General features: G+C 40.5%; 2 protein-coding genes, 1 long non-coding RNA gene and 9 other non-coding genes across 18 annotated transcripts in view; all 12 read left to right on the forward strand.

Moving 5' to 3' along the window:
- The window catches only part of osbpl9 (oxysterol binding protein-like 9), a 29,654-nt gene extending 15,942 nt beyond the window's left edge, over positions 1-13,712 (forward strand). For 4 of the 5 annotated variants that reach the window (XM_046392472.1, XM_046392476.1, XM_046392474.1 and 1 more), the window contains 19 exons: positions 1,219-1,266; positions 2,393-2,422; positions 2,526-2,576; positions 3,156-3,194; positions 6,413-6,506; positions 7,159-7,263; positions 7,952-8,111; positions 8,300-8,412; positions 8,637-8,755; positions 8,966-9,051; positions 9,153-9,333; positions 9,864-9,948; positions 10,151-10,261; positions 10,366-10,429; positions 10,530-10,670; positions 10,781-10,859; positions 11,076-11,167; positions 11,257-11,392; positions 11,621-13,712. In XM_046392472.1, coding sequence (XP_046248428.1) covers positions 1,219-1,266; positions 2,393-2,422; positions 2,526-2,576; positions 3,156-3,194; positions 6,413-6,506; positions 7,159-7,263; positions 7,952-8,111; positions 8,300-8,412; positions 8,637-8,755; positions 8,966-9,051; positions 9,153-9,333; positions 9,864-9,948; positions 10,151-10,261; positions 10,366-10,429; positions 10,530-10,670; positions 10,781-10,859; positions 11,076-11,167; positions 11,257-11,392; positions 11,621-11,695 — 1,809 coding nt within the window. In that variant the 3' untranslated portion in view covers positions 11,696-13,712. The remainder of the gene's footprint in view (positions 1-1,218; positions 1,267-2,392; positions 2,423-2,525; positions 2,577-3,155; positions 3,195-6,412; positions 6,507-7,158; positions 7,264-7,951; positions 8,112-8,299; positions 8,413-8,636; positions 8,756-8,965; positions 9,052-9,152; positions 9,334-9,863; positions 9,949-10,150; positions 10,262-10,365; positions 10,430-10,529; positions 10,671-10,780; positions 10,860-11,075; positions 11,168-11,256; positions 11,393-11,620) is intronic. The other variant, XM_046392473.1, reaches the window with a different exon arrangement.
- Positions 13,713-14,539: 827 nt separating this feature from the next.
- Positions 14,540-16,446, forward strand: LOC124060568. Of its 2 annotated transcripts, XR_006843593.1 has the most exons (6): positions 14,540-14,596; positions 15,130-15,174; positions 15,370-15,414; positions 15,605-15,649; positions 16,168-16,225; positions 16,414-16,446. It is a non-coding gene; the product is annotated as an uncharacterized LOC124060568 (long non-coding RNA). The 2 variants fall into 2 exon arrangements; XR_006843592.1 differs by lacking the exon at positions 14,540-14,596 and having other exon boundaries at positions 14,615-15,174.
- On the forward strand, positions 14,877-14,957 carry LOC124061271. The gene has a single exon (XR_006843717.1). It is a non-coding gene; the product is annotated as a small nucleolar RNA SNORD74 (small nucleolar RNA).
- On the forward strand, positions 15,210-15,274 carry LOC124061279. Its single transcript, XR_006843725.1, has one exon. It is a non-coding gene; the product is annotated as a small nucleolar RNA SNORD75 (small nucleolar RNA).
- Positions 15,460-15,528, forward strand: LOC124061278. Its single transcript, XR_006843724.1, has one exon. It is a non-coding gene; the product is annotated as a small nucleolar RNA SNORD75 (small nucleolar RNA).
- LOC124061267 lies at positions 16,267-16,348 on the forward strand. The gene has a single exon (XR_006843713.1). It is a non-coding gene; the product is annotated as a small nucleolar RNA SNORD79 (small nucleolar RNA).
- A 42-nt stretch (positions 16,447-16,488) lies between the features above and the next one.
- On the forward strand, positions 16,489-16,570 carry LOC124061273. The gene has a single exon (XR_006843719.1). It is a non-coding gene; the product is annotated as a small nucleolar RNA snR60/Z15/Z230/Z193/J17 (small nucleolar RNA).
- Positions 16,571-16,717: 147 nt separating this feature from the next.
- Positions 16,718-16,799, forward strand: LOC124061274. Its single transcript, XR_006843720.1, has one exon. It is a non-coding gene; the product is annotated as a small nucleolar RNA snR60/Z15/Z230/Z193/J17 (small nucleolar RNA).
- Positions 16,800-17,388: 589 nt separating this feature from the next.
- Positions 17,389-17,453, forward strand: LOC124061272. The gene has a single exon (XR_006843718.1). It is a non-coding gene; the product is annotated as a small nucleolar RNA SNORD44 (small nucleolar RNA).
- A 169-nt stretch (positions 17,454-17,622) lies between these two features.
- LOC124061277 lies at positions 17,623-17,688 on the forward strand. Its single transcript, XR_006843723.1, has one exon. It is a non-coding gene; the product is annotated as a small nucleolar RNA SNORD78 (small nucleolar RNA).
- A 173-nt stretch (positions 17,689-17,861) lies between these two features.
- On the forward strand, positions 17,862-17,935 carry LOC124061270. Its single transcript, XR_006843716.1, has one exon. It is a non-coding gene; the product is annotated as a small nucleolar RNA SNORD47 (small nucleolar RNA).
- Positions 17,936-19,065: 1,130 nt separating this feature from the next.
- On the forward strand, positions 19,066-25,325 carry tor3a (torsin family 3, member A). 2 transcript variants are annotated; one of them, XM_046391680.1, is made up of 6 exons: positions 19,066-19,398; positions 19,520-19,681; positions 20,745-21,010; positions 21,880-22,055; positions 22,698-22,822; positions 22,933-25,325. In XM_046391680.1, the coding sequence occupies exons 1-6, from the start codon at positions 19,233-19,235 to the stop codon at positions 23,178-23,180; spliced, it is 1,143 nt and encodes a 380-aa protein (XP_046247636.1). In that variant the 5' UTR covers positions 19,066-19,232; the 3' UTR covers positions 23,181-25,325. The 2 variants fall into 2 exon arrangements, with proteins under 2 accessions (XP_046247636.1, XP_046247637.1); XM_046391681.1 differs by having other exon boundaries at positions 19,070-19,398; positions 19,559-19,681.
- The last annotated feature ends 425 nt before the right edge of the window (positions 25,326-25,750 follow it).

Consider the following 25,750-nt stretch of genomic DNA (forward strand, 5'->3'; position numbering starts at 1 on the left):
TTATATTTTACATGGGCATTTAGATTTAAAAAATGTAGGCTAAAAAGTATCTGCCACTCATTTCGATTTGTCTAAACATTCAGAGGTAATATAGTTCACTTGAAAGAATTGCCACTCAAATAAAATGATTTTTTCCAAATCTTAAATTTATCTGTGCAACCCCAATTTGTAAAAGTTGGGATGCTGTGTAAAATGCAAATTAAAACAGAATGCAATTATTTACAAATCCTTTTCAACCAATATTCAGTTGAATAAAGAGCAAAAATATTTAATGAAAAAGTTGGGACTTTTTGGGCTTGTTAACCCCTATGTTACATCACCGTTCTGACTAAACATTTGGGAACTGAGAGCACATACTGTTTTGAAGGTGAAATATATACTTATTCTTACTTGATAACCAACGTAATTTTCTCAACAGTCCGTTGTTGCATTTTGTGCTTTATAATTCACCACACATTTTCAGTGGTAGACAGGTCTGGACTGCATGTAGTCCAGTCTGGTACCCACAGTCTTTTATTGTGAAGCCATGCTTTTGTAACACATACAGACTGTGGTTTGCCATTGTCATGCTGGAATAAGCAGGGATGTCCATAAAAAATTCTTGAGTCTGGTAATGATGTGGATTGTAGATGGTGAAATTCCTAAATTCTTTGCAGTCGTGGGTTGAGAAACAATCTTAAACTATTGCCCATGTAGTTTGTCGCAAAGTGGTGAACCTCGCCCCATCCTACCTTGTAAACAGCTGAGATTTTACCCCTTATCAGTCTGAACATTAAATACCTTGTCTGTACCATATTAAATAATATATATATTAAGATGGATTTACAGATCAAGGCATTTTATATTAGATTATGTTCTACACAGCCCCAACTATTTTGAAATATTTGCTGTAAAATGATCATAAAGCATTTGTGTCTGTGTATTTTGTCTCCTCTTAATTCTTCATGATCTCACTCACAAAGCAGAAGTTATTTAAAATAAGATTTGTGGTAGCATGGTGACAAAGCAGAAAACAGTGTAGAATATCTCAGCCAGTAAATCTTAATGAAAACACTGCAAATGTCCTTCCTTGGTGAGGAGAGCTTCCTGCCTGTCATCACGTTATTTCAAGCCACATCACCATTATTTCATCCAACTGTATATGCACCTTAGCTCATATTCCACCTTTCTATTTTTCCCCTCTTCATCTCTTTCACATTCTCTGTCAATTTCACACAGCTGTTTGATGAGAAGATCAAGGACTCCAAAGAGGATGAATCACGCAGAGTGAGTACCAGCAGTGCTGCCCTGTCCTTGTGTGTCAGCCCTTTGGTTGGCTTCTCTAGCTGTCTGTGGAGCCCTGACTGACAGCAGGGGAAACAGACTAACACATGGCGCTCTGGAACAAAAAAATGATAGTTGTCAGTCTGTTGAAGATGTCTGGATATCTGTCGCTAGTCAGTTTGAAGCTGTCAGAATGTTTTTAAAGGTTATTGCATTGGTTCATACTGATGGTGAAACCTGGGTCTCAGCATTTGTATCGAGAATGTAACAGTTTTGTATCATAACTCCCAAATTCATAACCTTCTGCACACAGTAGTATATGTTACTTTGACACTGGACAGACTGAGAGGCTGACTGAAACTGATCTGACTAAAATGTTCAGCCACATACAGCAAAAATTGTCCTCAGATGACTGAATGGCAGGCTAGACATCAGATCAGAGACTGTGCAGACTGTAGAGCTGCAACTAATTATTTTCAATGCTGATCAATGTGCATAGTGAGAAATACCCATTAGAACTTCCCATAGCCTAAAACGTATGTCTCTAAGTGTGTTGTTTTGTCCAGTTGTCCGTCTAAAACCCAAAGATATTCAGGTTACAAAGATATAAAGCCAGAAAGAAGTAGCAAAGTAAAGATGTATCTAATGAGAGGACCATTTTTAGAACCAGCATATGTTTATTGTAGATCATAATTGGTATAGGTTTAAAGGTATAATTAATCCCAGTCACTTCTTTTTGTTTAATGAGTTACATCTGTAGTTTTAAAGAAGTTATCTTCCAGAGGTGTTCTGTGTTGTGTTGGAGGAAGGAGTTCGGTTTCAGGGCGTTTCAGTTGTTTTACAGCTGTTATGTGATTCACTTCCTCTCTGGGTCTAATGCTGACTTTTGGTCACTTTGACTTGTTTGTCACTCTGACTTCAACAGTCTTTTTCAGTGTGGGAAATAGTGTTGTAGATTTCCACAGAACAAAGAGCCTCTGCAGTAAATTAGACATCATTAGATTGGCGTTTCCTCCCAATTGTGCTTTATTTGCTGTTAAACTGCTTGCATCAGCACGTCTCCTCTCTGTCTTTTGTTCTTAGATTATTGTTGGGTTTTACAGCTTGTCTCTTTCTTTTTTTTTTACAGAAAATTGAAAATTTGAAAGAGACTACTTGTGTAAGTCAGAACTTAACACATTTCCCTGTCACATGTTTTCCTGTCTTTGAGTTGTCAAATCAGTTCCTAGTTGGTGAATTCCTTTTCTGACTCTTTCTTTCAGAGCATGGTAGAGTCCATCAAGCACTGTATTGTACTGCTGCAGATCGCCAAGGTAAACACAATATGAGCACCGTTTGATTCACCTCTCCGTAGTTTGCTCTGTCACTTCACCATAATCGTTGTTCTTGTGAGACCATATCGGCATGTGCACTGCGTTACCTGCTGTGCGTCTCTGGGGTAGTTCCCTGCTTTCAGTTGCTATCTGGGTTGGTGGTTGATGAGGGTGTAGCCCGGTACTCATTTCATCACATGTACCATTCAGCCCTTTGAAAAGGAAATCGAGCAATCATTTCTTCTTCATGTGGTTGTTAGGTGAGACGTGTAGCGTTTACAACTCATGACACTTTTCCTCGTAAATAAGATTTCCCCTGATCTTTTTTATGACTGAAGTAAGCGTGTATAATACTTTTACAGACTGAGAAATCCTGTCCATATTGATACTGACAGAAATCAGGGTTTTTACCATGTGATGAAAGGATTACTGCATGTGACAAGTTGGTGAATATGATGAAGCTCCATGTAATGAGAGGGATGGATCTCGTTGCTTTCTACACCACAGTTGCTCAGGATGCTTTATGACATGACTCTTTCTACACAAAGCAGTCTAACATTGTCTTCTCAAAATTTTAAGGACCAAAGTAACGAACAGCAACACGCAAACGGACTTATAGTAAGTTTGACATTCTCCGTCCATGACAGAAATTTAAATCAAACAAACTGCTAACTTTCCTTTCTTGCTTAATTTACTCTCCACTGTAGAAAATCAGATAAATCAGGTCTTTGTAGTGCATGCCATCTAATTTTGGAGATAAGCTCTATCTCAGGTTCTATCCCTCATCTCTGCCGCCGCTGTCCTGTTGATTAATTAATGACTTCCTGATTTCATCTGGGATTGGTGTTATTTTAGCAATGGTTGGGAACTATTCTTCTCTTCATCAAGACACAAAATGTATATGTGTATGTGCAGGTTTTTACCGTTGAAAATGCACACTGTTGCAGTATGTGTGCATAGACTATACATGTGTGTCTGCATGTCTGTATATGAGAGAATGTTGCACTTGACCTCATGTACTAATTAGAGTCAACTAATTCACCATTGATTTATCTTGTACACACTGCCTGCTTATTGAACCGTCACACACTAAAGCCATCCAGAGAGCACTTAACTTGCTCCACAGGTGTCCTGTCCTCATATCAAGGGCCATACTGAGTGTTTGTCTTGTTTTATCTACACATCACATGCACCATATTACTGATTATTTAGATAACGTTTCAGTTTTTAGATTTATTTCTGATCTTACAAGGAGTCATTGGTTTCCATTCTTTTCAGTGTGTTGTGAATATTATATCACAATATTATGTGTGTGTTGTTTCGATTTCGGACAGCCCAGCTTGTGACTGCAGCATCAAACTCTCAGTGAGGTGTTGAAGCATCCTAGAAGGAATTTTTTCTGAATGGGCCTTCCTGGCACATGACAGCGTTGCCACATAGACTGAATATTCTCTGGACTGTGAAGGGTTACATATCTTTTGTACATGCAGATTTTTATCCCAACGCAAATACTCGAGAGGTGATGTAGAAAGGAAAGAAATGAAAAAAACCTAGTACATCCACAGAAGCTAAAAGGGACTGATCTAAAAACTGATTATGCTTCGGTAAATGGTACCTTATGCAATGTGAAAGGTTTGTAATGGACTAACACACAGAGAAGTTCCAGTGTGATCCTCAAAGCAAGAATCCCATGCGGGCTATACAGCTCATAAAGCTGCATTACTCTTATAGCTGACTTAATCTCACAGTCATTAAGTACAGTATTAGATAGTATAAAAAGCACAGCATAAGCCCTGTCTACACATTTAACTGCATAGGTTTTATGTACGATAAGCTTTGTGTTAAAGATATCCTTGAAGCTTTAGAAGGTCTAAATGCCTGCCATGCTGCTTGTATGCCTGTAAGGTGGAACAAATGATAAATGTTGAAACACAAGTGAGTTTGATTGACGTTGTCAAGCGTTGCACCGCCAGGGCAGTTGCCGTGAAGTGCAAAGATCACTTAGACCTAGCACACCTAAAGCCTGTTCAGTATTTATCTGCCAAAATAATTTATGTGCTCTGATTGGTTTGCGTTTGTTCTACTGCTCGAGCTACCTGCTGCATTAATATTACATTCACTAAAAGAAAAATATATTGATCATGGCACAGTGCTTACAGTCATTTTTCGCTGTGACTCTCGTTCCTCCACCTGCTTTTGCTTTAGTTCCCACTTTTCAGGTCCCACAATGACACACCAGTGTTCCTCTGATTGGCTATAATTAGTAGCCCTCATCTTACTTTAATAGAGGCACGTGGACCGATGTAATCGTCGTCAGTGTGGAGGGGAGGTAGGAGTAGAGGCAAGAAAGCTTTTGGATAACAGAGAGAAATGTGAACAGGAGGGCAAATAGAGTTGCGATATCAGACCAGGCTTCTCTGCATGACATTTTTTCTTTCTCTGATCATAACTTTACTTTTCATTGGCTGTTAAAGCTTTTAGTGGCACATATTTGAACCGAAAAATAAAAAGCAAGACCAGGGAGTACTTTCCAAGTCTGTAGAGTAGTACTCAGAGGAACATTTCTCTTTGAGAAAAACAACCATGATTTCACATCACAGCTCTTCTTCCTCTGTAGTCATTATCTTTTATGTAATATGCTCAGTGTTGCATCATGGGATTGTGCAGGCCTGTCTTTTACTTTCTGGTGTTCTCTGACTTTGGTGGTTACACCAGTTACCGTATTTTCATCCTTCGAGCCTTGCGTCAGGTCATGTTCTGACTCACCATGCTTGTTCCTGTTGATCTGAAATGACTTACAAAAAAAAAACAAAGCTGTTAAAATCACAGACTACAGGTCATGTTTGAGTAATAGGATATTACACATCGCATTGATTGGATCTAATTTCAGTGCCAGAAGAGCCCTGAGGATAAGTTGTTGGGGACTAAGGGGTCGATATGGTTTTGCTTCAGCTTGTGTTGTTGTCCATGTTCCTGTCTGTTGGGTCATCGGTGCCAGTGACCCCATTAGACTGAGCCCAACAGGCTGCTTTTTATGCGTGTGTGTGCTCGTTTGTGTCTGTATTGAAATGCATGGACACAGGATGTGGAGGTGGCGCTTGTGAGGGCAGGCCACGGCTGATAAGAATATAACCACGGGGAAATCATGATCCGGAAAGTTAAAACAAGTTACAGATTTAGTCTGCAGCCTTGTGGAGTTAATTAACTCCTTTTTAGACAGAGTTAAAGAGATTATGTTAGTTATTTTGTGAATCTACTGCTGGTACTTGGATTTCAAGCTGTGGTTTTGGTTACATATTGATTAGATTAATGAAATCTGAAAATCCTACTGTTACCAGGAAATGTGAATGAAAGGAAATTGATCTTCCCAGGCTGGGTGGTGCATATTTTATTTCACTGTTGTTGTTGTTGTTGAGTAAGCCTACCACCAAAATGATCTATAGTTGGGCTGTGTAGTTGGTGCCCAATCAAGAGTGACTTCTGGTTTAGATTTTGAAGGCAACAGTGTTTCATCATGGTTAGGGCCACCTGGTTATTGATTTGATTTTACTTTATCATAATATTTTTCTGAATTTTTTTCTTAAGTCACAAGAGGTGCTGTTTGGCATAAAATTACAACACTGATAGTGTGGTTGTACTTTGATAGTCAAAAGTAAGTTGTTTTCCTCTATGACTGTAGACAGTTTATAGTCCACAAGTGGAGCTAATTTCTCTTTTGGTTTATGGTCTGTGAAACAACATCTTAGATTGGGAAGCAGGCAGTGATGTGGGCGTGGTTGCAGCAAGTCACTGTTTTTGTTAGTCATGGCAGTGTTGTTTTTGTTTGTTTCCTCAAGAGCACCATCAACCCAGTGGATGGGATCTACCAGCCTCCTCTGGCCACGCCTGTAGACAACTCCACGATGCCAACACAGACCACCCTGCCTACAGGTTTTACACATCTACCTTCTTCTCACCGTGTGTGCGTGCATGCCTCACAGACCCTGCATCATGCATAGAAGTTGACAACAGCTCCCTCTGTTGTTCATGCTTTAATCTCTTCTCCAAGCGTTCAGGGTTTCGTTAAATGCGCTAAATGTTTGAATGTAAATTGATTCAGGTTATGTTCCTGCTTTACAGAGCAGTCCAGTGTCATGATGTCCATTATGGTTATTGCACATATTTATGTGATTATACTTCACTTTTCAGACAAAAGATGATGAATTTATTAATGTCGTTCTGTGTTGAAGCAGATTCATCCAGTCATTACAATTATGTTTAAAATCATTTAAACATAAACATAAACATAAACTTATCGCATGACTAGGATTTGGGGGAAAAAAAAAAAAAACGTGACTATGTTGGTCAGCTGACTATGACTAGACTGTTTAAAAATGTTGTGGTAATGAGCCATGCAAAGTAGGCCATTCTAATTTCGGTCTCTTAATAGACTGTCTAATTCACCTCACTGCCTCTGTCTGCCACGTCTCAGATTAGACTCCTGAGTTTCGGGCTGCGATGCTGTTTTTAATGTGATTTGGTGTCGTTTTAAAGGCTTCATTGCTAATTCATCTACTTTCTCTTTCTTTTTTTTTTCCGGCAGACGCTTCTCAGGTGTGCAAATCAGACCAGCGACCCTCCACGTTACCTGTAGGTCCTGTGGTCACAGTGATGGGCAGTCTGCAGACTCCGACCCCCAACAGCACAGGTGACAGTCAGCTTCACTCTCACAGCCAACAATATCACAGCACTGAGAACTATGCCGCTATAAGTAAAGATAATTTGTTGTTGTCAAAATTAACACATCAATTAAATTTACAAGAAAAATGAAATTTGGAACATTACACAGATATTTTAATCAGTTTTTGGGCTTGTATGACAAGTTGCTTAGAGCCATTAGATCCTTTAATTTTAGCATAAACATGAAGCTGATGTAATACGAACTGAACCACAAGAGCAAAGATATCAATAATATTGATCATTACTGTTCTTTTTCAACCTGGTGTGCTGTGTCCATTAACATAAAGTAAATAAAAAAGCCCAGTGCGAGAGGTTCATGCCTGTTTGTCTTCTGTGCTGAGGCAGCAGTATTAAAATGCTGCGCTGTGCACTAAGGAGGAAGGCTGCATGCTAGAGAGCACCGTCAGTTTGCTCTGCAGAGGAGGCCATCACTATGTTAAAGACAGCTGAATGTTATTTTACGCAGCCTGCTGGACCAGGCTCAGAAATGAGTGCATCAGTTGAACAACATCATGTAGATTTGATCTTGATCTCTGTACGCTGTTTGAATAAAGAAGCCTTATAAATACGATCCATAAAATGAAAATAGTGCACTGACTTGACACACAAGTTTTGATTTTTTTAAATTAATTAATGTTTTTTTTTCACTCTATCAGGGAGTGGCCCGTCAGGCCCCAGCAGCGGCGTCGCCTCCCCGGCTCACATCCCCATCCCCTCGCACTCTGTACCGGACTTCTCCTATTCCTCCAGCGAGGATGAGTTCTACGATGCTGACGAGTTTTACCAGAGCAGCACTTCCCCCAAGCACTGCATAGAGTGAGTATAGTATCACCACGCCTCCCTGCAGTCAACACACACAGTGAATCTACAAAATCGTCTTGTGGTGAATAAAGTCAGAAGTTTGCAACAAAATTGCCTGTGAAATCCTACTCACTCTTTATGTCCTTATCTCTCCTGCTTCCTTCCTCATTTCCACTCCCTTTATCTCCTCCTCTTGCGCTCAGTCCCTCAGGGCCTCCGGCTGCCTCGCCCCTCACTAATGAAGAAACAGCATTGAAACGACCAGACACCACCGAGTCCCTCAACTCATCTATGTCCAACGGCACCACAGATGCAGGTAAAACAGGAAAGCACACAAATACATTAAAACAGTTTTTCCCCAACTGTTTTTGTGCCTCTTTAATGTGTTAAACACTGAGTTGGAGCTTTCCTCTGCTGAAGTGGGAGATGGTAAGGCTTGGTAACATTTGGTTTAATCATAGTGATGTTTTAGACATGAAAAGGCAGGGAGCTTGATGTTATCACAGCCATGCGAGACGTGTGCTCTGCTGTTGTCTTCAGACCAGTTCGACAGCCACGATGACCGTGATGATGATGCTGAGGGCGAGTCTGTGGAGGAGCACAAGAGCGTCATCATGCATCTTCTCTCTCAAGTTCGTTTGGGCATGGACCTCACGAAGGTAAAGACTCCTGACCAGCCTGTTTACTCATGAACCTGGCTCTTTCTACTCTGGACTCTATTCCTTCTGTTCTTTTCTTATTTCTGTCTCTTCTGCCTCTTACTACAGTGGTCCACTAATCTTTTACTCACTGCCACATCATCTGTCCAGGTTGTTCTTTTTCAAAACAAGCCATGCAGCTCCAGTTTTACTACTTCATATTTTTCACAGGTGGTTCTGCCTACCTTCATCCTAGAAAGGAGGTCTTTGTTAGAAATGTACGCAGACTTCTTTGCACATCCCGACTTATTTGTAAGGTAATGGTCGACTCTCTCATTGGTTCAAACTGTTGAATCAGACAGGTATTTAATATTCAAAGGCATTTAATAGTTCAATTCATTCATGTGTCCTCCGCTAGCATCGCTGAGCAGCCAGAGCCCCGGGAGCGCATGGTACATGTGGTAAAGTGGTACCTGTCAGCTTTCCATGCAGGGAGGAAAGGTTCAGTGGCCAAGAAACCATATAACCCAATCCTGGGAGAGGTCTTCTACTGCCACTGGGACCTGCCCAGCGAAACAGAGGAACCTCCCCCACACACGGTGAGACCACGTGCCTCTGCAGCCCTAGCTGGTTCTTGACTTCTTGGAACTATGTAAATAAGTTCCTGTGGGCCAAAATGGGCCATGGCACAGCATTATTTTTCACTTCCTGATTAATGTTACTTACAACACAACTGTGAACATTCCCCACTAAAGGTCTTATGTAGTTCATGACTGATTTATTGCATCTCAGTAAGACAGGAAGGAAAAAAACAAATTCAAGTAAGCTATGGCTTTGCTGTAATGCTGTTTGTTGATCTGTTAAGCCCATTGAGAGGCTGTGTGTGATATTTGGTTGTACAAATAAGCTTGACTGGAATTGCAAGTGTAGTCATCTTTCACAAACACTAAACTGAACAAACTTTGCTTCAGAACTGGTTGCCCTTTAATGTATATTTCTGTTATGTTTCTTCCGTGTTAATACATGACACACGCTACACCTTTAAAGTAAATATTATGAACACAGTCAGTGAAATGAGAAACTCCTGCCCTCGTCCATGCTGACCGCTCTCCTCTCCTCCACCCTCCAGGAGACGGTGACAGATGGTCCGGTTCCATGGTCTTCACCCAACAGTGTGCGTTTTGTGGCAGAGCAGGTCTCTCACCACCCACCCAGTGAGTGTCGAACCTTCTTCTCCTGAGGAGTTAATGAGCACATGTTAAAACTCTTATAAGTTTTTGGTGTCATTCTTTTTAGATCACGGAGGCCATGTGTTGAATGTTTTAAGCTTGAATGAATGAAATTTCTTGACTGACACGTCACATGCTTATTGCTGGTATTTGAGTACCTGAATATTTCTTCTCCTTTTTTCTGTAGTTTCTGCATTCTACGCAGAGTGTTTAAGTAAGAAGATTCAGTTCAACGCTCACATCTGGACCAAGTCAAAGTTCTTAGGCATGTCCATAGGTGTCCACAATATTGGGCAAGGTACTCAAGAACGCTGCTTCAAGCTCTCCAAAATCAGAATTTTTGCACAAATTGCAGTCAGAACTTCATATTGATGCAATACGTAATTGTGGGTCTTGTTTCAGGTTGTGTGTCGTGTTTGGAGCATGATGAACACTACATCCTCACCTTCCCTAATGGATACGGCAGGTGTGTGTCGCCGCTCTGTTAATTCTGTCTGTGTCATCACTGAATTACTTCTCTCTGGTTGTTCATCTGTGCTTCACTGACCCTGAGCCTGTCTGTCCAGGTCAATTCTCACTGTGCCATGGGTGGAGCTGGGTGGAGAGTGCAACATCTCCTGCTCCAAGTCAGGCTACAGTGCTAACATCGTGTTCCACACCAAACCTTTCTATGGAGGAAAGAAGCACAGGATCACAGCTGAGATTTTGTAAGAGGATTGTGGTTGCACAGTACAATTTAGATCACATCTCAAAGGCTGATGTTGATTAAAAGATCCTGATCTTTATAAAGAAAAATATTGTGCTCTTTCTCTTTCAGCTCACCAAGTGACAAGAAGTCTTTCTGCTCCATTGAGGGAGAGTGGAATGGAGTGATGTATGCCAAGTGGGCAACTGGAGTGAGTCTTCTTGATTTCATTTTTTTCAATGAGAGAGAAGGGTACATAGCAAATTGATGATGATTGCCAAGTACAAATATGTAATCGTTTATTAGTTGAAACAAAATAAAATGTCGGCAATCATTAGACTGGAAAATACCTGTTATAGGTAAGAGCTTATAAATAATAGATAAATACACTCATACAGCAATGAATGTCTTTTGTGTTTATTTCCAGGAGAACACAGTGTTCATAGACACTAAGAAGATGGGCATTATTAAGAAGAAGGTGAGAAAGCTGGAAGACCAGCTCAGCTACGAGTCCAGAAGGTGAGAAATGAAAATGATCGGTAAGCAGTCTTGCATATCGTGGGACCTCTGTGTTTGCGTGTTTGACTTTCACCTTTTCATTTCAACAGATTATGGAAAGATGTGACGCTGAACCTGAAGCTAAAAGACATCGATGCTGCGACAGAAGCCAAACACCGGCTGGAGGAGAAACAGAGAGCTGAAGCCAGAGAGAGGAAGGAGAACGAGCAGCAGTGGGAGACAAGGGTGAGACAGTCTGTCTGTGTTCTTCATCTACCAGAAAAAACATCAACAACATGCCCCTAAACTGCTGAGACTTTCAAATGCCTTCACCTGTGAAGTTTTATATGTTCTTCTAAATTACTGAATTCTTCATAGCTTGTATGTGGTCCTTTTTATTGTTGGGTCAGTGTAAAGAATGTGTGATAAGTCAGCTATAATATGGTTGCATTGTTATTCCCTGTGTGTCTGCAGCTTTTTCATGAAGACGGGGAGTGCTGGGTCTATGATGAGCCCCTATTAAAGCGATTAGCCTCTCAGAGGCACTGAGAAGACTCTGACCCTCTGATACATGCATATGCATCAAGAAATGCACACACAACAGAGTCTTCATAAGAACTCTTTTGCAAAACCACTTCTTTTCCAGGCCTTGGAATGACTGATGATTGAATATGTACACAGCTTTGCATTTGACTGTAACCTAACAATATGGGAATGAATGAAATCAAATGGGAAAGCATCTAAGATGTAACATGAAAATTAGTAAAGCTCCTCTCCTTATTTGGGCAATCTCACTTCCACCACCACGGATACCCACCACCATGAGACTTGGCAGCATGGAGTGGAGACGGGAGGGTTCGACACATCTCATCTCTCGACTCTGTCCACCATCTTCACGACCACACCCTTCAACAGCTCCGCAGGACGAGCCAGAGCAGCACTCGTTTTCCCGACACTAATGTTTTTTCTGGAGAGGGGTGCCCGGGGGGTGTGAGGTCGATTGGTGTTCAACTCAAAAATAAATCTTGACAAATAAAACGACGCTCTACATCTCAGGGAATCTGGTGACTGAGGAAAGAAAGATGCCGCCCCCTCTGAGAGTATGACAGCCTTATAACGGTGGAATGGATGAGTCTTAAGGTGCGGAGGAGAAATTCTCTGCTTGCCTGCAACTAGTTGCAAATGTTGTTTATATATAGATATACATATGATGGATATATAAAAATATATATTCTTTTTTATTTTCAGTGCTCTTTTTGTTTATTTTTCTTTCTGGCAATAGTGTAAGATATGAGGATATGAACTTCATGACTTCACATCGTTAGGAATCATTCCATTTATCCTTTTGATGTTTTGTTCCCATTTCAAGTTAACTTTGCCGCCTTTTGGTCCTTCGCTGTTCTGTGTCTCAGTTGTCATCCAGAAGCAAAGCCCTGCATAAGCCATAGCATCTGAACACACTGATTTGGAGAACTGTAATACATGTGTGGAATATATGCAATATTGAGATCACTAATATCGCCTGTCAAAGGCCATGTTTGGGTGTGCATTTTGCCAAAAAGGTTTAGAGAAAAGGCTAAAGGGACTTTCATCTGGTCAGAGAACAAACAGTCCTTTCCATGTTACCTGAAGGCATTTATGAACAAATGATTGTTTACATAAATTAGTCTTTCCATGATGAGAACGCACGGCTAGGACTGAGTCTGTCACCCGTCCTCGTTTTCTCTCCAAACCCGCAGATGTCGAGGAGGATCACCTTCGCCCTCGTATTGTCACAGGGTGAGGAGAGTGAAAACCAGGAACCAGAATAGAGGAGTAGACTTGTGAAACGCTGCTGCTGTTTCATATTGCTGCTAGAGTCCAGACTGTGTTCTACCACTTCAATTTCTTTTTTGTCCAGTGTTTTTCATGACAGCAACCACATAGAGGGCAATATTTATCTGACTCTGCTTTTTTTTTTGATTCATCATTCACTCTCTTATTTACAGCTACATAGGTTGGATATAAATGCGATGATATTTGGATGAAATGCAGAAATAAACAATTTTCACCTGAAACTGCTCCAGAATATCTCTCAATGTTGTAACGTACTCACAACAGAGTTCCTTGTTATCCTTGTGGTTGCCATTCAAGTTTTGATTACTGTCTGCTCTAGCTTTTTGGCCTATACAAGAGGGTATGTGGTTGAGATAAATGAAGATTAAAATAAATTAATCAGGTGAAGGGATCTGTGAAGACAAATGTGTTTATGCTGTATGCTCATCAGGTGAAAACTTTGATGTGGGTGCAACTGTCAAAGCATACAAAAATGTCTTTAGGAACAAGCCAAATGAAATTCAGACTCTCCAAGTTAAAACTGAAGCTCTTACTTTGTTTTTTTCCCTCCACGCTATGTCTTTGCAAATTATTGAATCGAGGCCTTGCAATACATTTCAGTTTCACTCAGTATCGCCTGTAAAATGTTTTTATTCTATTCTATTTTATTTTATTTTATTTTGATCATAACCATTGATTGTATCTGGTTTTCCTGTTTATTGATGCATAATATTAAATCACCATGCATTTATTCTGGTGGGGTTTTGGTTATTTCAGATGACATGATGGGTGAGAATTGATGCATCAGCACCATAAATGAGCCTCACTTTCATTACGTACAGTGAACACAACAAACTACATGACAGCTTTGTTATTTGATTGGAAGCTAGCCAGTACTACATCCTGCAAAAATACTCAGGTTTTCTGTTTATTAGTCAGTTCCAGTGACTTAAAAAAAGAAAAAAAAAACTAGATGGTGACACTTGACAGATCTACAAAACGTGGCCAGAAGGAGATTTGCAGATGATAATGAAATCTGTAGTTCATGAAACCACCAGAACCAAGTGAAACACAGTTAAACTGGGGCTGATGGGACTCCCAGGCAGTCGCAAAGACTCCGCTTCCTCTTCCAGACCAGAACCGGCTCTCCTGATCATACACACATATTTAATGTAATCGATACACAGAAAATCTGGTGTGTCACTACATTAGATTCAGCACAATGAGAAGAACAGATGGAGACAGAGATCATGTATTTTATAAAACAATTTTTGTTTTTAATTCACACTGACTCAGTTACATTGGGGGTTTTTTTTTCCAGGGCTTTCAACCTCATCTCCATACATCCACTGAGGACGATACATTGGAGGGTGATTTGAAAGCCTCAGAAACAGTCAGTAGGTGAACCTTGACTTGACATTATATTTAATCATGATGATCTTTTTATAAGGTCAACATTAAACTCTCACGCTTTGTTCAATTTGTTGCTTTTTTTCCAACCGTTTTTCCGTTAATGACACATCCGGCCAGCAGGGGCGCTAGTCGTTGCACTATTTTTCCCATCAGCCTGTGCGACATCCCATATAAAATGACGCTGCACCCTCAGACTGTCCTCACTCTTCGGCTGTGCTGCAGGTAAATGCGTTTCCCTTGGAAAAAAAAAAAAAAGAAATGTTTTTGTGTTTCTTCGTTTTACTTAGATTGTTATTATCACACTATGAAAAGAAGACTTTATATTTATTCTTCTGAATCTGTGCTTTTTTTTCCTCACTGAAATGTTTTCTTTCTTGATGGTGTGAACTGGTGGCAGCTGCAGGCCTCCACCACGTGCCCCGCTGCACATGAGATGCTAATTAGCCGACGAGCTAATCTTTCACATTTTTTTAAAATTCGGTGGCTTCAGTTACATTAATGTCCCATGACTTGTGATGAAAAAAATGTTGGTAGGGACATCTGAGTAAATGTGAAGAAACGCCAACTTTTCTGACTGCATGGGACAGCAGCTTTAAGTTACTGTAGTCCAGCTTCAACTTAGCTGCACAGCTAATGTGCTATTCAGCTCATGGGTTTCGTGTTTTTGACAGGTTTTGTTGTATTTCGGAGCTTGTCTAAACTGCAGAACATCTTGGATTAGACGGACTAATAAGTTTTAAGTTTTGTCTTTGCAGGCCTGTCGACAGGATCTCTGTAAAAATGGAGGTGGATGTTGGATGGTAAGGAGCCACAAACGGCCAGATAATCATTGTACAACTGATGATGTTTTATATAAGAGTAGTGGACAGAAGCGATTTCTGAAACTGCTTTGCTGAGGTTGGCTAGATGACATGAGTTGAGTTAGTTAAGTGGTGTAACTTCGCCGTTCATAAAAAGATGGACCTGTGTAGTTAAAGCGTTTTTCTTTTCTTCAGGATCAAGATGATGGCTAAAAGTTTTCAGCGGCAAATATTACACCGGTGAGTAGGATGTTTTTCCAAACACTTCAGATTATCCAGACTGGAAGTCAGTGATGATTTAAAGTGTAAGAGTAGTGGACAGAAGTGATTTCTGAGGAATTTTACACTGAGACTTCTCCAGTCAAGCTAGGCTTTTTCTTTGCTTTTGACATGCCTGTTGTGGTCCTGAAAGTTGTATTTGTTTCTACAGGCATTGTGAAGGTCAAGAGACTTGAAGCAGTTGGAGGAGTTGAAGGTGAGTCTCATTTAATCAAAATGTCAGTCTAGACTGATTTATGCTTCTCCAGGTGTCCTTGTAGTTTGACATTGGGTTTTTGATCGGTTTTGAATAGCTTTGCAGCATTGGATAAACATGTTCATCACAAACGGTGAAATGGGTTACAATTGCTTTCTGATGTAAAGCATTGTGGTTTTTCAGGGTTGCCCAGGCAACAGCTGAACTAAATTAGTAGTTATCAGATCTGATTCTTTCAATTGTGTGGAATATGCAAAGCAGGCTTTTGGTTCCTGCAGTGTGTTACTGGCCTGTAACATTTCAGGTCAACATCAGCGACACCCAGAGAAGCATCAGTCTGTCTTTTAATCCTGCGTGTTCTCCTTGTGCTGCTGTGATGATTTCTTATTTGCTACTCTTGACAAGATGGATGACGATAAAGCCAACCCACCAGTTGAATTATCTGAGGCACAAAACTTGATGCCTGCAAGCATGAGATAATTGTCTTGATTGCTCATTTGATATTGTGTTTCCTACAGATGCACTTGGTGGTTCTGGTGGTGGTTTACCAGGGTGGTTCCCTCTGAAGTGGAGCAGGTAACGGACAGACTCTTCTTACCTGATGTTCTCTCAAAGCAAACTGTCAATGATGATCTTGTTTATAAAACAATGGGAATCTCTCTGAAAAAGAGTGAAAGATGAATTTTAACTGATGCAGTGCATGTTAAGAAATAACTGCATCTCACAAAGTGGGCTTTTATTAATGTTTGGTATTGGGCTTGCAGGTGGTGCTCACGCTCCTGAATTGGTCACAGGCAAGTTGATTTTTGTACTTTGTCAAACTATTTCATTAAATGGGCCTGATACAATGATGACTGCATAGTTCAACAGATTAATCTGTGAAGAATAACTATTGTCTTTCGCTCCTAGCTGATGTGTCAGCCTCCATGAGCAGTGAGGCCTCTTCAGTTTCTGACATGATTTTTAATTTTCCCCATTTTTAATTTTCAGAAATGAGGACGTCTGGCACTACAAAGGGCCAAGAGAAGGTGAGTTGAAAAGCTGGTGTTCAGTAACTGTCTTTACTCATGGATACAATGATGATTGCATAGTTCAGCAGATGAATCTGTGAAGAATAACTATTGTCTTTCGCTCCTAACTGATGTGTCGCACGTATTGTCGTTTAGCACTGAAGAGTTTAAAATGCCATACTAATTCTCTGCTCTCGTCCCATGCAGACATGCTGAACTGTGCTGTGAGAGTCTTCACTTCCTGGTGTTGGTAAGTATTGCCACAGATGAGACATGCAGCTAATATCAGTTCAGATGTGATGAATTTGAATCAGGTCGCTGATCCGGTTGAGGAAATTAGTCAATATTCTGATCTGTATTATTATTGTAACAGAGCTGTAGTTTTGATTGACTTTAATTTACATTAAACTGTAACTTTGCAGTGCAGCAGAGGTCTGGATTGCTGGATTGTCTTAAAGCACAAGATGTCACAAGCATGGTGAGTATGTAAATAGACATTTAAAGCATTTCAGACCCAGATGACTAGTGGTGCCTTAATCTAAGAAGATTAAATTACTTGGCAGTTCCTACAAAGCAAATTATTATTAACTTTAAACTTTAGTGAAAACTGATCTCTAAATTTTGGGCCAACCCTACTTCCTGACCTCTGCCTCATCTGGGTCTGAAATAGCTGCACCTTTAGCTGGATCTCTATTGCTGTTTTGGTAAAACTTGATCCCAGTAGACTGGCCTGTGTGATGACAAAGTAAAGACTGACTAAACCGTGGAGTCATTTATATTAGCTCTAGCTGACCTGGTCAGTGTGCAAATGTTCTTCCAAATGTTTGGTGTTCGTATTAAATTTAATGCTGCTCTGTTTCTTCAGGTTTTGCCTGTTCGTTTTGGAGCCAGTTGGACTGAAAGACGAGATCAACTGAGGTGAGAATGCAAATACTTGCACAAGATGCAAAATGGACTCTGTTGGTTCAGTGATGTCTTAACAAATGTCTGACCTGAACTATAATGTGGACAATATTTGTTACTGAGGAACCCAGTGAATTAAATCTTAATCAACCAATCACTGACTTGTAATAAGGTTTTTTGTTTTTCTTTTCCCATCTCCAGGAAAGAGCCAGGACTGACCTTGGTAAGAATTTTCTCTCTAATGCTCATTCAGTCTTAAATTGGTCAGCATTTAGATTCCTGATAGAAATTGACTGCTCAACCTGTGATGAAAAGATTCTGCCAAATGAGTTCTCCTGATTATAACCCTTACCGTTCCATTAATTCTGAGGCTGTGTGGTCAATAAGCAGCACCCGTTATCTGTCTTGAGTTGCTGGTAGCATGATTTTATTTATTTATTTATTTTTTTTAATGATATCTGCCTTGCTTCTTCTCAGGGGTGCTGCTGTGAAGCCCTTGAGAACCAGGAGCAAGCCCTTACCTCTGAACACTTAGCCATGAAGTGAGTGAGCCTACTGTTTTTTGCAAGGATTGTGATGAACTTGTTTAACAGTGACACAAATGCTAGGTGAAATTTAAGAACCAGCTGCCTTCAAAACTGAGGTTATGACTAGAGTCCACTAGTTTGCTGGAGAATGGGCACAAGAAAAAGGAATAAGCTTCACCTACCAGACAACTTGACAGTATCCACGTTTCTTTTATCTTCCTCAGATGCTGTTTTCATTGGATGGTGACCTGAGAGCCTGTGGATGCCAAATATCAAGATGTTTTGCAACACTTGCAGATTCATTAAATAATAATTTTTTTAAAAAAATGATTGACTGCACATTTTTCACTTTTTTAAATTTTATTTTTTATTTTCTATAGTGTTCTATTTTCAATATTTAAATTTTACTTACCTATTTTTTTTTGGTAGCAGGGACATAATAAATTTCACTGCACATTGTACTGTGTATGATTGTGTGTGTGATGAATAAACCTGTCTTGTATCTTGAAATAAAATTGAGCCTGACTTTATTTTCTTTAACAGATTATATGATCTGTGTACCAAGAGTGTATTTACTTGATAAAGTAGACCAGCGAACAGAATTCATATTGGCACATAATGATCAAGTAGTGAGAACAGGGTAAATAAAACATTTTGCCCAGTGTGACAACTAACCTGCCGTATATGTCTCCGGAAATGACGCAGTAGGAAGCGTAGGCTAGCTCGACGTCTCGCGATCGTTGATGGGCGGTATGTTCGTGAAAGTTCGCGATAGTTGGGACCCTTGCTATCCAAAAGCGAGTTTGTTTTATATACCCGTCTACCCCTCGCGGTCGGCTGTTGTGCTTAGTTTAGTAAAGTGTTACTAGACCAGTGTTTTAATGAGCCTTGTCTTAAGATGAGTGGAGTAAAGGCTTAATAAAGCATTGAAATCTGGTAATGGTGATCCTTACGACGGGCGGAGCTATGGGGCCACTATACACAAACACAAATCGAGCGCTCCTCCTCCGCTAGCATGAGGAGAGTGAATTTCACACACCGAGCAGGCCGCCAGCAAACGGCCAGATTTAAATAAATGGGAGAGACACATCAGGACGCGGTGTTCAGTGTCGTTTCCGCCGCCTCGGACCAGCCTCTTCACCGATGTTTGTCCGGTGGCTGCTGCCTGTGCTCTGGGCTCTGTCCGCAGAGGCAGACTTCTTCCAGTTCGAGAGCATTTCCAATGTTTCCGCTTACTATTTTAATTATATTTATTGCAACATATGGGAGGGGGATTGTCAGCCTAACCAAGACGATGCTTCACAACAAGGTAAGAGACTGAGCCAAATGAAATAATGAGATGTTTGAAATCATATTATGTGTCGAAAGCAGTTACGTAATGCTCGTCAAATACACCACAATTTGTAGCCTGTTCGGTATCCATTTTACAGCAGCGTTCGTGTGTGGTTTTCTTGCTGTTGATGTGACAGTTCCTACCAGGGACCCGTGGGCAGGTTTTCCTCAGGACTACATTAGCCTGCTGCATCAGTGGTACTGTAGCCTGGGCCAGTGCTGTGAGTCTGGAGACTGCAGGATAACCAACAACATCACAGGTATCACACTTCAGCTCGGTGGCTCCATGCTTGGATGGTCCACACAACATGAGTGACGGCTTTCTGTGAAAATATACTCTCTCTGGATATTACTTTGAATCACTTTTCTTTCTGGTATAGAATTCCCTTATTAGAGTTACAGATTCACAGTTCATCATCTACAATCAAACATAACAGCAGTATGAAAGTTATTATAACACTAATATTAGTAATGAAAGTTGCTCAAATTATCTTGCTTTTGACTCTGAAATAGCCTGCATGTACTAGTCAGGGCAGCCGCTTTCAGTGACAGTGAATATTTACGTGAAATGTTCCTTTTGATGTGAATGCATGTGATGTCCCTACAGAAGTCTCACTGATAATGATGGGCATTGCAGGTTTTCTGCCAGTGCTGCATAGATTTATTTTCTGATCGAGAGATTTATTTTTTTCCGCCCTGAGAAGAACAAAATGAATAGTGAAGAAAATTTGTTCACATTTATATCTTGAATTTGGACTTGAACGCAGCTGCTGCTTGGTATCAGTGAGTTGTAGAGAGATTTTAGAAATTCAGGTGTTCAGACTTTCAAAGAACTTCATTCGTTCATTAGTAGTTATGTGGTGCATGAGTGGGCAGCAAGTTTATTTCCATTTGTCAGCTGCGTAGTTAAATTCTTGTAGCTGTTTGTCTTGATTTCCCTTTGACTCTGAATGCAAGACTGAATATTGTCACAAAATATTTTCTAATCTGTGCTTGATTGTGGTAACATGCTAAGAGGGGAGGCTGAGATGCAGAAGCTCTTGTATCAAACATATACGTAAACATATAAAAACTGTTGCAATTTACAAGGCTTGCAGGAAAATAATGGGTAGTATATGGATGGATAAATACCCCACACCTGTCATACCTGAGATTTAAAGGGGCCCTGCAGTTTTTGGTCTTCTAATGTATTACCTGGTGCACATATTTTACATATTTTGAAGAAGCATATATACATATACGCTAAAACTGTAAGTGTGCCCTGTATGTGCACCCTCGGCATTTCGGTAGTATTGAGCCATGTTTGTACTGTCTTCTGTGCAGGTCTGTCAAGGGACCTTCAGACGAAGCTCCACGGGCAGCACTTAGTTCAGTCTGTGGTTCTGAAAGCCATTCAGGGTTTTATCAACAACCCCGAGTCCAACAAGCCGCTGACTCTCTCGTTCCACGGCTGGTCCGGCACCGGCAAGAACTTTGTGGCCCGGATCATCGCAGATAACCTGTATCGTGACGGGGTGAAGAGCGAGTGTGTCCGACTGTTCATCGCCCCGTTTCACTTCCCACACGGCAGGCTGGTGGACACGTACAAGGTAAGATTTGCAGAGACCTCTTGGCACAGAGTTTGACGTTCTGTGCCAGAAACATGTTGGCAGTGTTCTTGGGACTCCCGTTTGCGTCGTCAGGTCTGATAACGATGACGGTTTGGACCCGTGCTTCAAATCAAACATTTAAGTACTAACATGCCTGGCATTTGTCCAACAAGGACATAGTGGCCTAGTTGGTCCCATCTACACAAATTTTTGCATAATCACTGCTTTAGATTTCAAAATAATGTTGACACAGTGTTATTACGCAATCATTCCATATTCAGTAGGGTATAGTACGCAGGTAACCTTTACATTCATACTATTAAAGGCTGTAGGATATATACATCTGAATGTTAATCATTCTCTATAAGGTCAAATGACATTTAGACGTTTTCAGACTGATAATGAAAATAAAATTTAATTGTCACAACTTGCCATAGAAATTTTGTCTTAACTTGGGTAAAAAGAAAAAGCAAACAAACATAACATATATACAATACAGTAAAATGAAAAAAACGTAATTTTTGCAGTCTAAAAACATGTCAATGACAATACGAAATAGCTCATTATTATGACTGTACAAGAAGCAGCAGAGTCCAGAAATGGAGGTTTTATAGTACGAATCTGCTTTTTTTTAAATTGTCAGGTGAAGTTTCATATTCTTCTATTCCTGTTCTGTTCTTATTTCTCAGCTTTCATTTACTGTAACCTCAAATTTCATCCTAAATCTGATTATGTACTTTCACTTCAGCTTGTGCCAGACTTAAAATCATAAAAGAGTCAAAAAAAATCAATTCCACACTCATTTTCTTTTGTGGATCTCAGGGTTTTGGTGATTCACACTGCAGTTTGGTCTTCCTCTCTGAATCCAGGGCCAGCTGAGAGAGGCGATCCGGGACATGGTCCTCCGCTGCCCTCAGACTCTGTTCATCTTCGATGAAGCCGAAAAGCTTCACCCGGGCCTGATCGATGCCATCAAACCCTACATGGATCACTATGACAACGTAGACGGTGTCAGCTACCGCAGAGCCATCTTCCTCTTCCTCAGGTTGGTTTATAGATCAGGCGTGTCCTGTCTGTTGACAACGGGTCTGAAATAACGTTGCAGAATGTATTGGCCTTCTGGTTCAGGTATTCTGGCAGCTCATCTGTGATGAAGGATGCTTCTCACTCTGTCTCCATTTTCCCTCTTTATGGATTTTTCATGTTTTCAATTACTCGTGTCCGACTTTTGCTGATGGATAATCTGGTCAGTCAAATATAGAAACACATTCCTCACTACATCGTTATGGTACTGTGACATGATGTAGAAGTCTGGGGTTGCGAAAACACTATAGAAACATTTTTATTATTGTTACCTATGAAAGTAAATGTTTGAATAAAAATCTCTAAATTGTTCAGATCTCATTTTGTGACAAACTTAAATTAGCATTTAACTTTTGAAGAAAACAAATATTCTCAGTGTCACTTTTTAAATGTGAAGTTCATGGATTTAAGCATTAAAAAACAAACTTTTATTATTGGCAAACCACCAATCTGTGTTTCATCTGGCCAAGAACAATCTCGATCTAACAAATTACATAACTAAGTCTCCTTCCAAACGCAGAAGTACCCAAATTCTCCACAAAGGCTAACAACTGCAGTGACTTTACATCGTATATCGTTTTTGACGTGTCTGTCATCTCTACAGTAATATTGGTGGAGCAACGATCAATGACGTAGCTCTGGACTTCTGGCACTCGGGTCAAAATCGGGAAGACATCGGTATGGAAGACCTGGAACATCGGCTACGAGCTGAAACTATGGAGTCTCAAGGTATTTTGCAGAGCTGTCTGTCACACTGAATTGAGTGTCTTCTACAGTCAAGTGAAACACCGACTGGTATAACTTCAACTGTGTGTTGTGAATTTGGTTCTCCTCCCCAGGTGGATTTGCTCAGAGTGAACTGATGTCCGGCCACTTGATCGACTTCTTTGTGCCATTCCTGCCTCTGGAGTATCGCCACGTCAAGCTCTGTGCGCGGGACGCCTATGTGGCCCGAGGCCTGGAGGCGGACGAAGCTACGCTGGATGAGGTGGCCAAGGCGATGCTGTATGTCCCCAAAGAGGAGAGACTGTTCTCAGCCCAGGGATGCAAGTCCATACCCCAGCGGATCAACTTCTTTCTCCCCTAGGAGGAGACAGAGACAGACACACAGAGAGACCTGGAGGAGGTGTGAGATTGCTTTACCAGCCCATCAGCATACAGAGGAGACGTGTCTGCTCTGCTCTGCGTACGCCCCTCACACACACACACACACACACACACACACACAGATACAACACGTGTCTGTCCAGGTCCCTCAGAGAAGGCCGGGCAGCAGGACAGAGTCAGCGTAAGAGGGGAAAGCAGCACGAGCCGTCCTGCAGATACAGTATGAGAAGTGCCAGATGGTCATCACTTCCAGTGTGGCTTCTCCTCCTCACCTGCCTGGTTTGAAACTTCACGGTGTCAAGACTCAAAGAGAATTGAAGATGGCTGTATCAGTGGATGTGTGATGTATGTCAGTGGAAACTTACTTCTTTATTGTCATTTTTATTAGTTTTGAAAGGCTTGATGCCGAGCATACATGCAGTGTATTATTGTTTCCAGGACACAAGAACACATGGCATGTGTTTTATAGTGCGGAGGCAGACGCTTATACATAAATCCAGTAAAAATAAACAAAGAACAGAGGGAAAATATGTCATACATGTATCATACTGTAGGCTTTCATAGTCGGAGAGAAGACTGATATCAATGTAGATATCTTCCCTTTTAACCTAAGCCCAGCACCTGTCTCACCAGACCCCTTCCTCCTGACTGCCACTTGTTCTGCTGCATTCATAAGATGCTTTTTCCACCATTGCACTAACCCAAGTTCTGGACCCTTTGTTATTTCCTAGTGTTTTAAATAACTCAGCAGACTTATACCCACAATAAGAGCAGGCTCACTTAGATATGTTTGGTATATGGGGCCAGCCCCTCAGAAAACATAGCCTAACTTTAGACATAAAGGGACTTAAAATATCTAAAATTACTACCTAGATCCAAAGTGGTTGGTACTACATTCTCATGTCCAGTGTCAGACAGTCCCTATTTCAGCTTCACATTTCCAGCACAGCTTGTTCAACAGCTTCATCCTATGGATTCTCAGTGGTGTGTGACAGTATCTATGCAACATCTCTTGAGCTTTACCCTTGTGTCTTCCTCATCCGGCCACAATTTAAACACCTTTTATCACATTCGGATTTCAATTTTTAGATTACGAGACTCATTAGGCTTTGTCGTTTCCCGTGGTAGTTCCAGATAGTTTGTAATTGTGTCATCAGCTGTATCATAAGACTTTCCCCAGTGAGACCTTTAATCTGTTTAGTAGTGGGTTAATATTTAACATTGCCATTTTTCCTGCATCCTGAGAAAGTTTGCTGCTGAGGTATTTCATTCCCTTGCAGACCCACATAAAGTTGAGTCTTTCTTCCATAAATGGCGTACAAAATTTGGAAAGGGACATTGCTTCAGTTTTATTCCAGTTGATAGTATAATCTGATGGTTTGAAAATGGTTGGATGGTGTCCATCAGATGTGTTGGGGACACAGTTGTCACTGCTAGAACATTGTCTGTGTGAATAGGTAGGAACACATTTTTTGTTACACAATTTATGTCTGTTCACCTCGGTTGTACTTTTTTATGTTTAGATAAGGTCATACTTCATGTGTTAGGATTTGCATGTCAGACATTGTGCTGATAGCAGCACTGATTATTTATTTGTGCCATATTTGAGCATCTTACTGTACCAGATTATTTTTTTGTGGAGGTGTTTGAATGCATATTTGGTGGTGCTGTAAGCCATGAGTAAATGTTAAGCGACACTGCGGTGTGAACAGTATGGAGTGTGTAACAGCTAACGTACCTGGTGCTGTGATGCAAACGTTACTTGAAATTGTCAAAGGAAAACATGTCAAAGACAATAAATTGTGTAAATATGTTTAATGACAGTGCTTTTAATAATTTATTTTTTAATGTTCGTAGTTTGACTGATGCACGGGAACCTGACAAATGTCAGGTATCATCAACCTTATATAACATACTGCTGTTAATGTGGGGCATAGTTAACAAATATGTTTTTATTTTTATTGCTTTATTGCCATCCTTTGTGTGTTATAGTACCCTCTCACTGGTCTGAATTGTTAGCTTTAGTGATTTTGTTCTCAAGAGCTCAGGGTCATATCACAAGAAGAACTGAATGAAGGAATGTCAGAAATGGTTTTAAAAAAAATAAACTTCCACAGTAAACCAACAAGAGCTGTTTTTTTTTCATAATAAGAAGTAATTTGAGAGGAATTCATTGATCAAAAAACTTACGCAGTCACAGTTTTGTATGAATTATATTGCATGGTGCCTTTCATAGCCTTTTTTCTATTTCTCTATGCAGCAGAAGCACATCATGCCAGGAGTGGTTAAAAAAGTCCAGCCAAATCAAGAGATTAAAACATCAGTTAATTAATTGAGCAACAATATTCTTCTACAGTTTTGATGATAAAATATTGTGCGAGTCATTTTTTTAGAACAAAATACCCCAAATCCATTGGGTTCAATTTCTCATGTGTGGATATTTGCTGTTTTGGTCCACCAACATCATAAATGAAATATCTTTTGCTTTGAAGTTTATGTTGAGAAATTTTTGCAGGTGTTTCACATAATTTCTTAAGAATATAATGGGTA

This window comes from Scatophagus argus, chromosome 6 (genome assembly GCF_020382885.2).
Source record: "Scatophagus argus isolate fScaArg1 chromosome 6, fScaArg1.pri, whole genome shotgun sequence".
In the NCBI taxonomy this organism is placed as follows: Eukaryota; Metazoa; Chordata; class Actinopteri; family Scatophagidae; genus Scatophagus; species Scatophagus argus.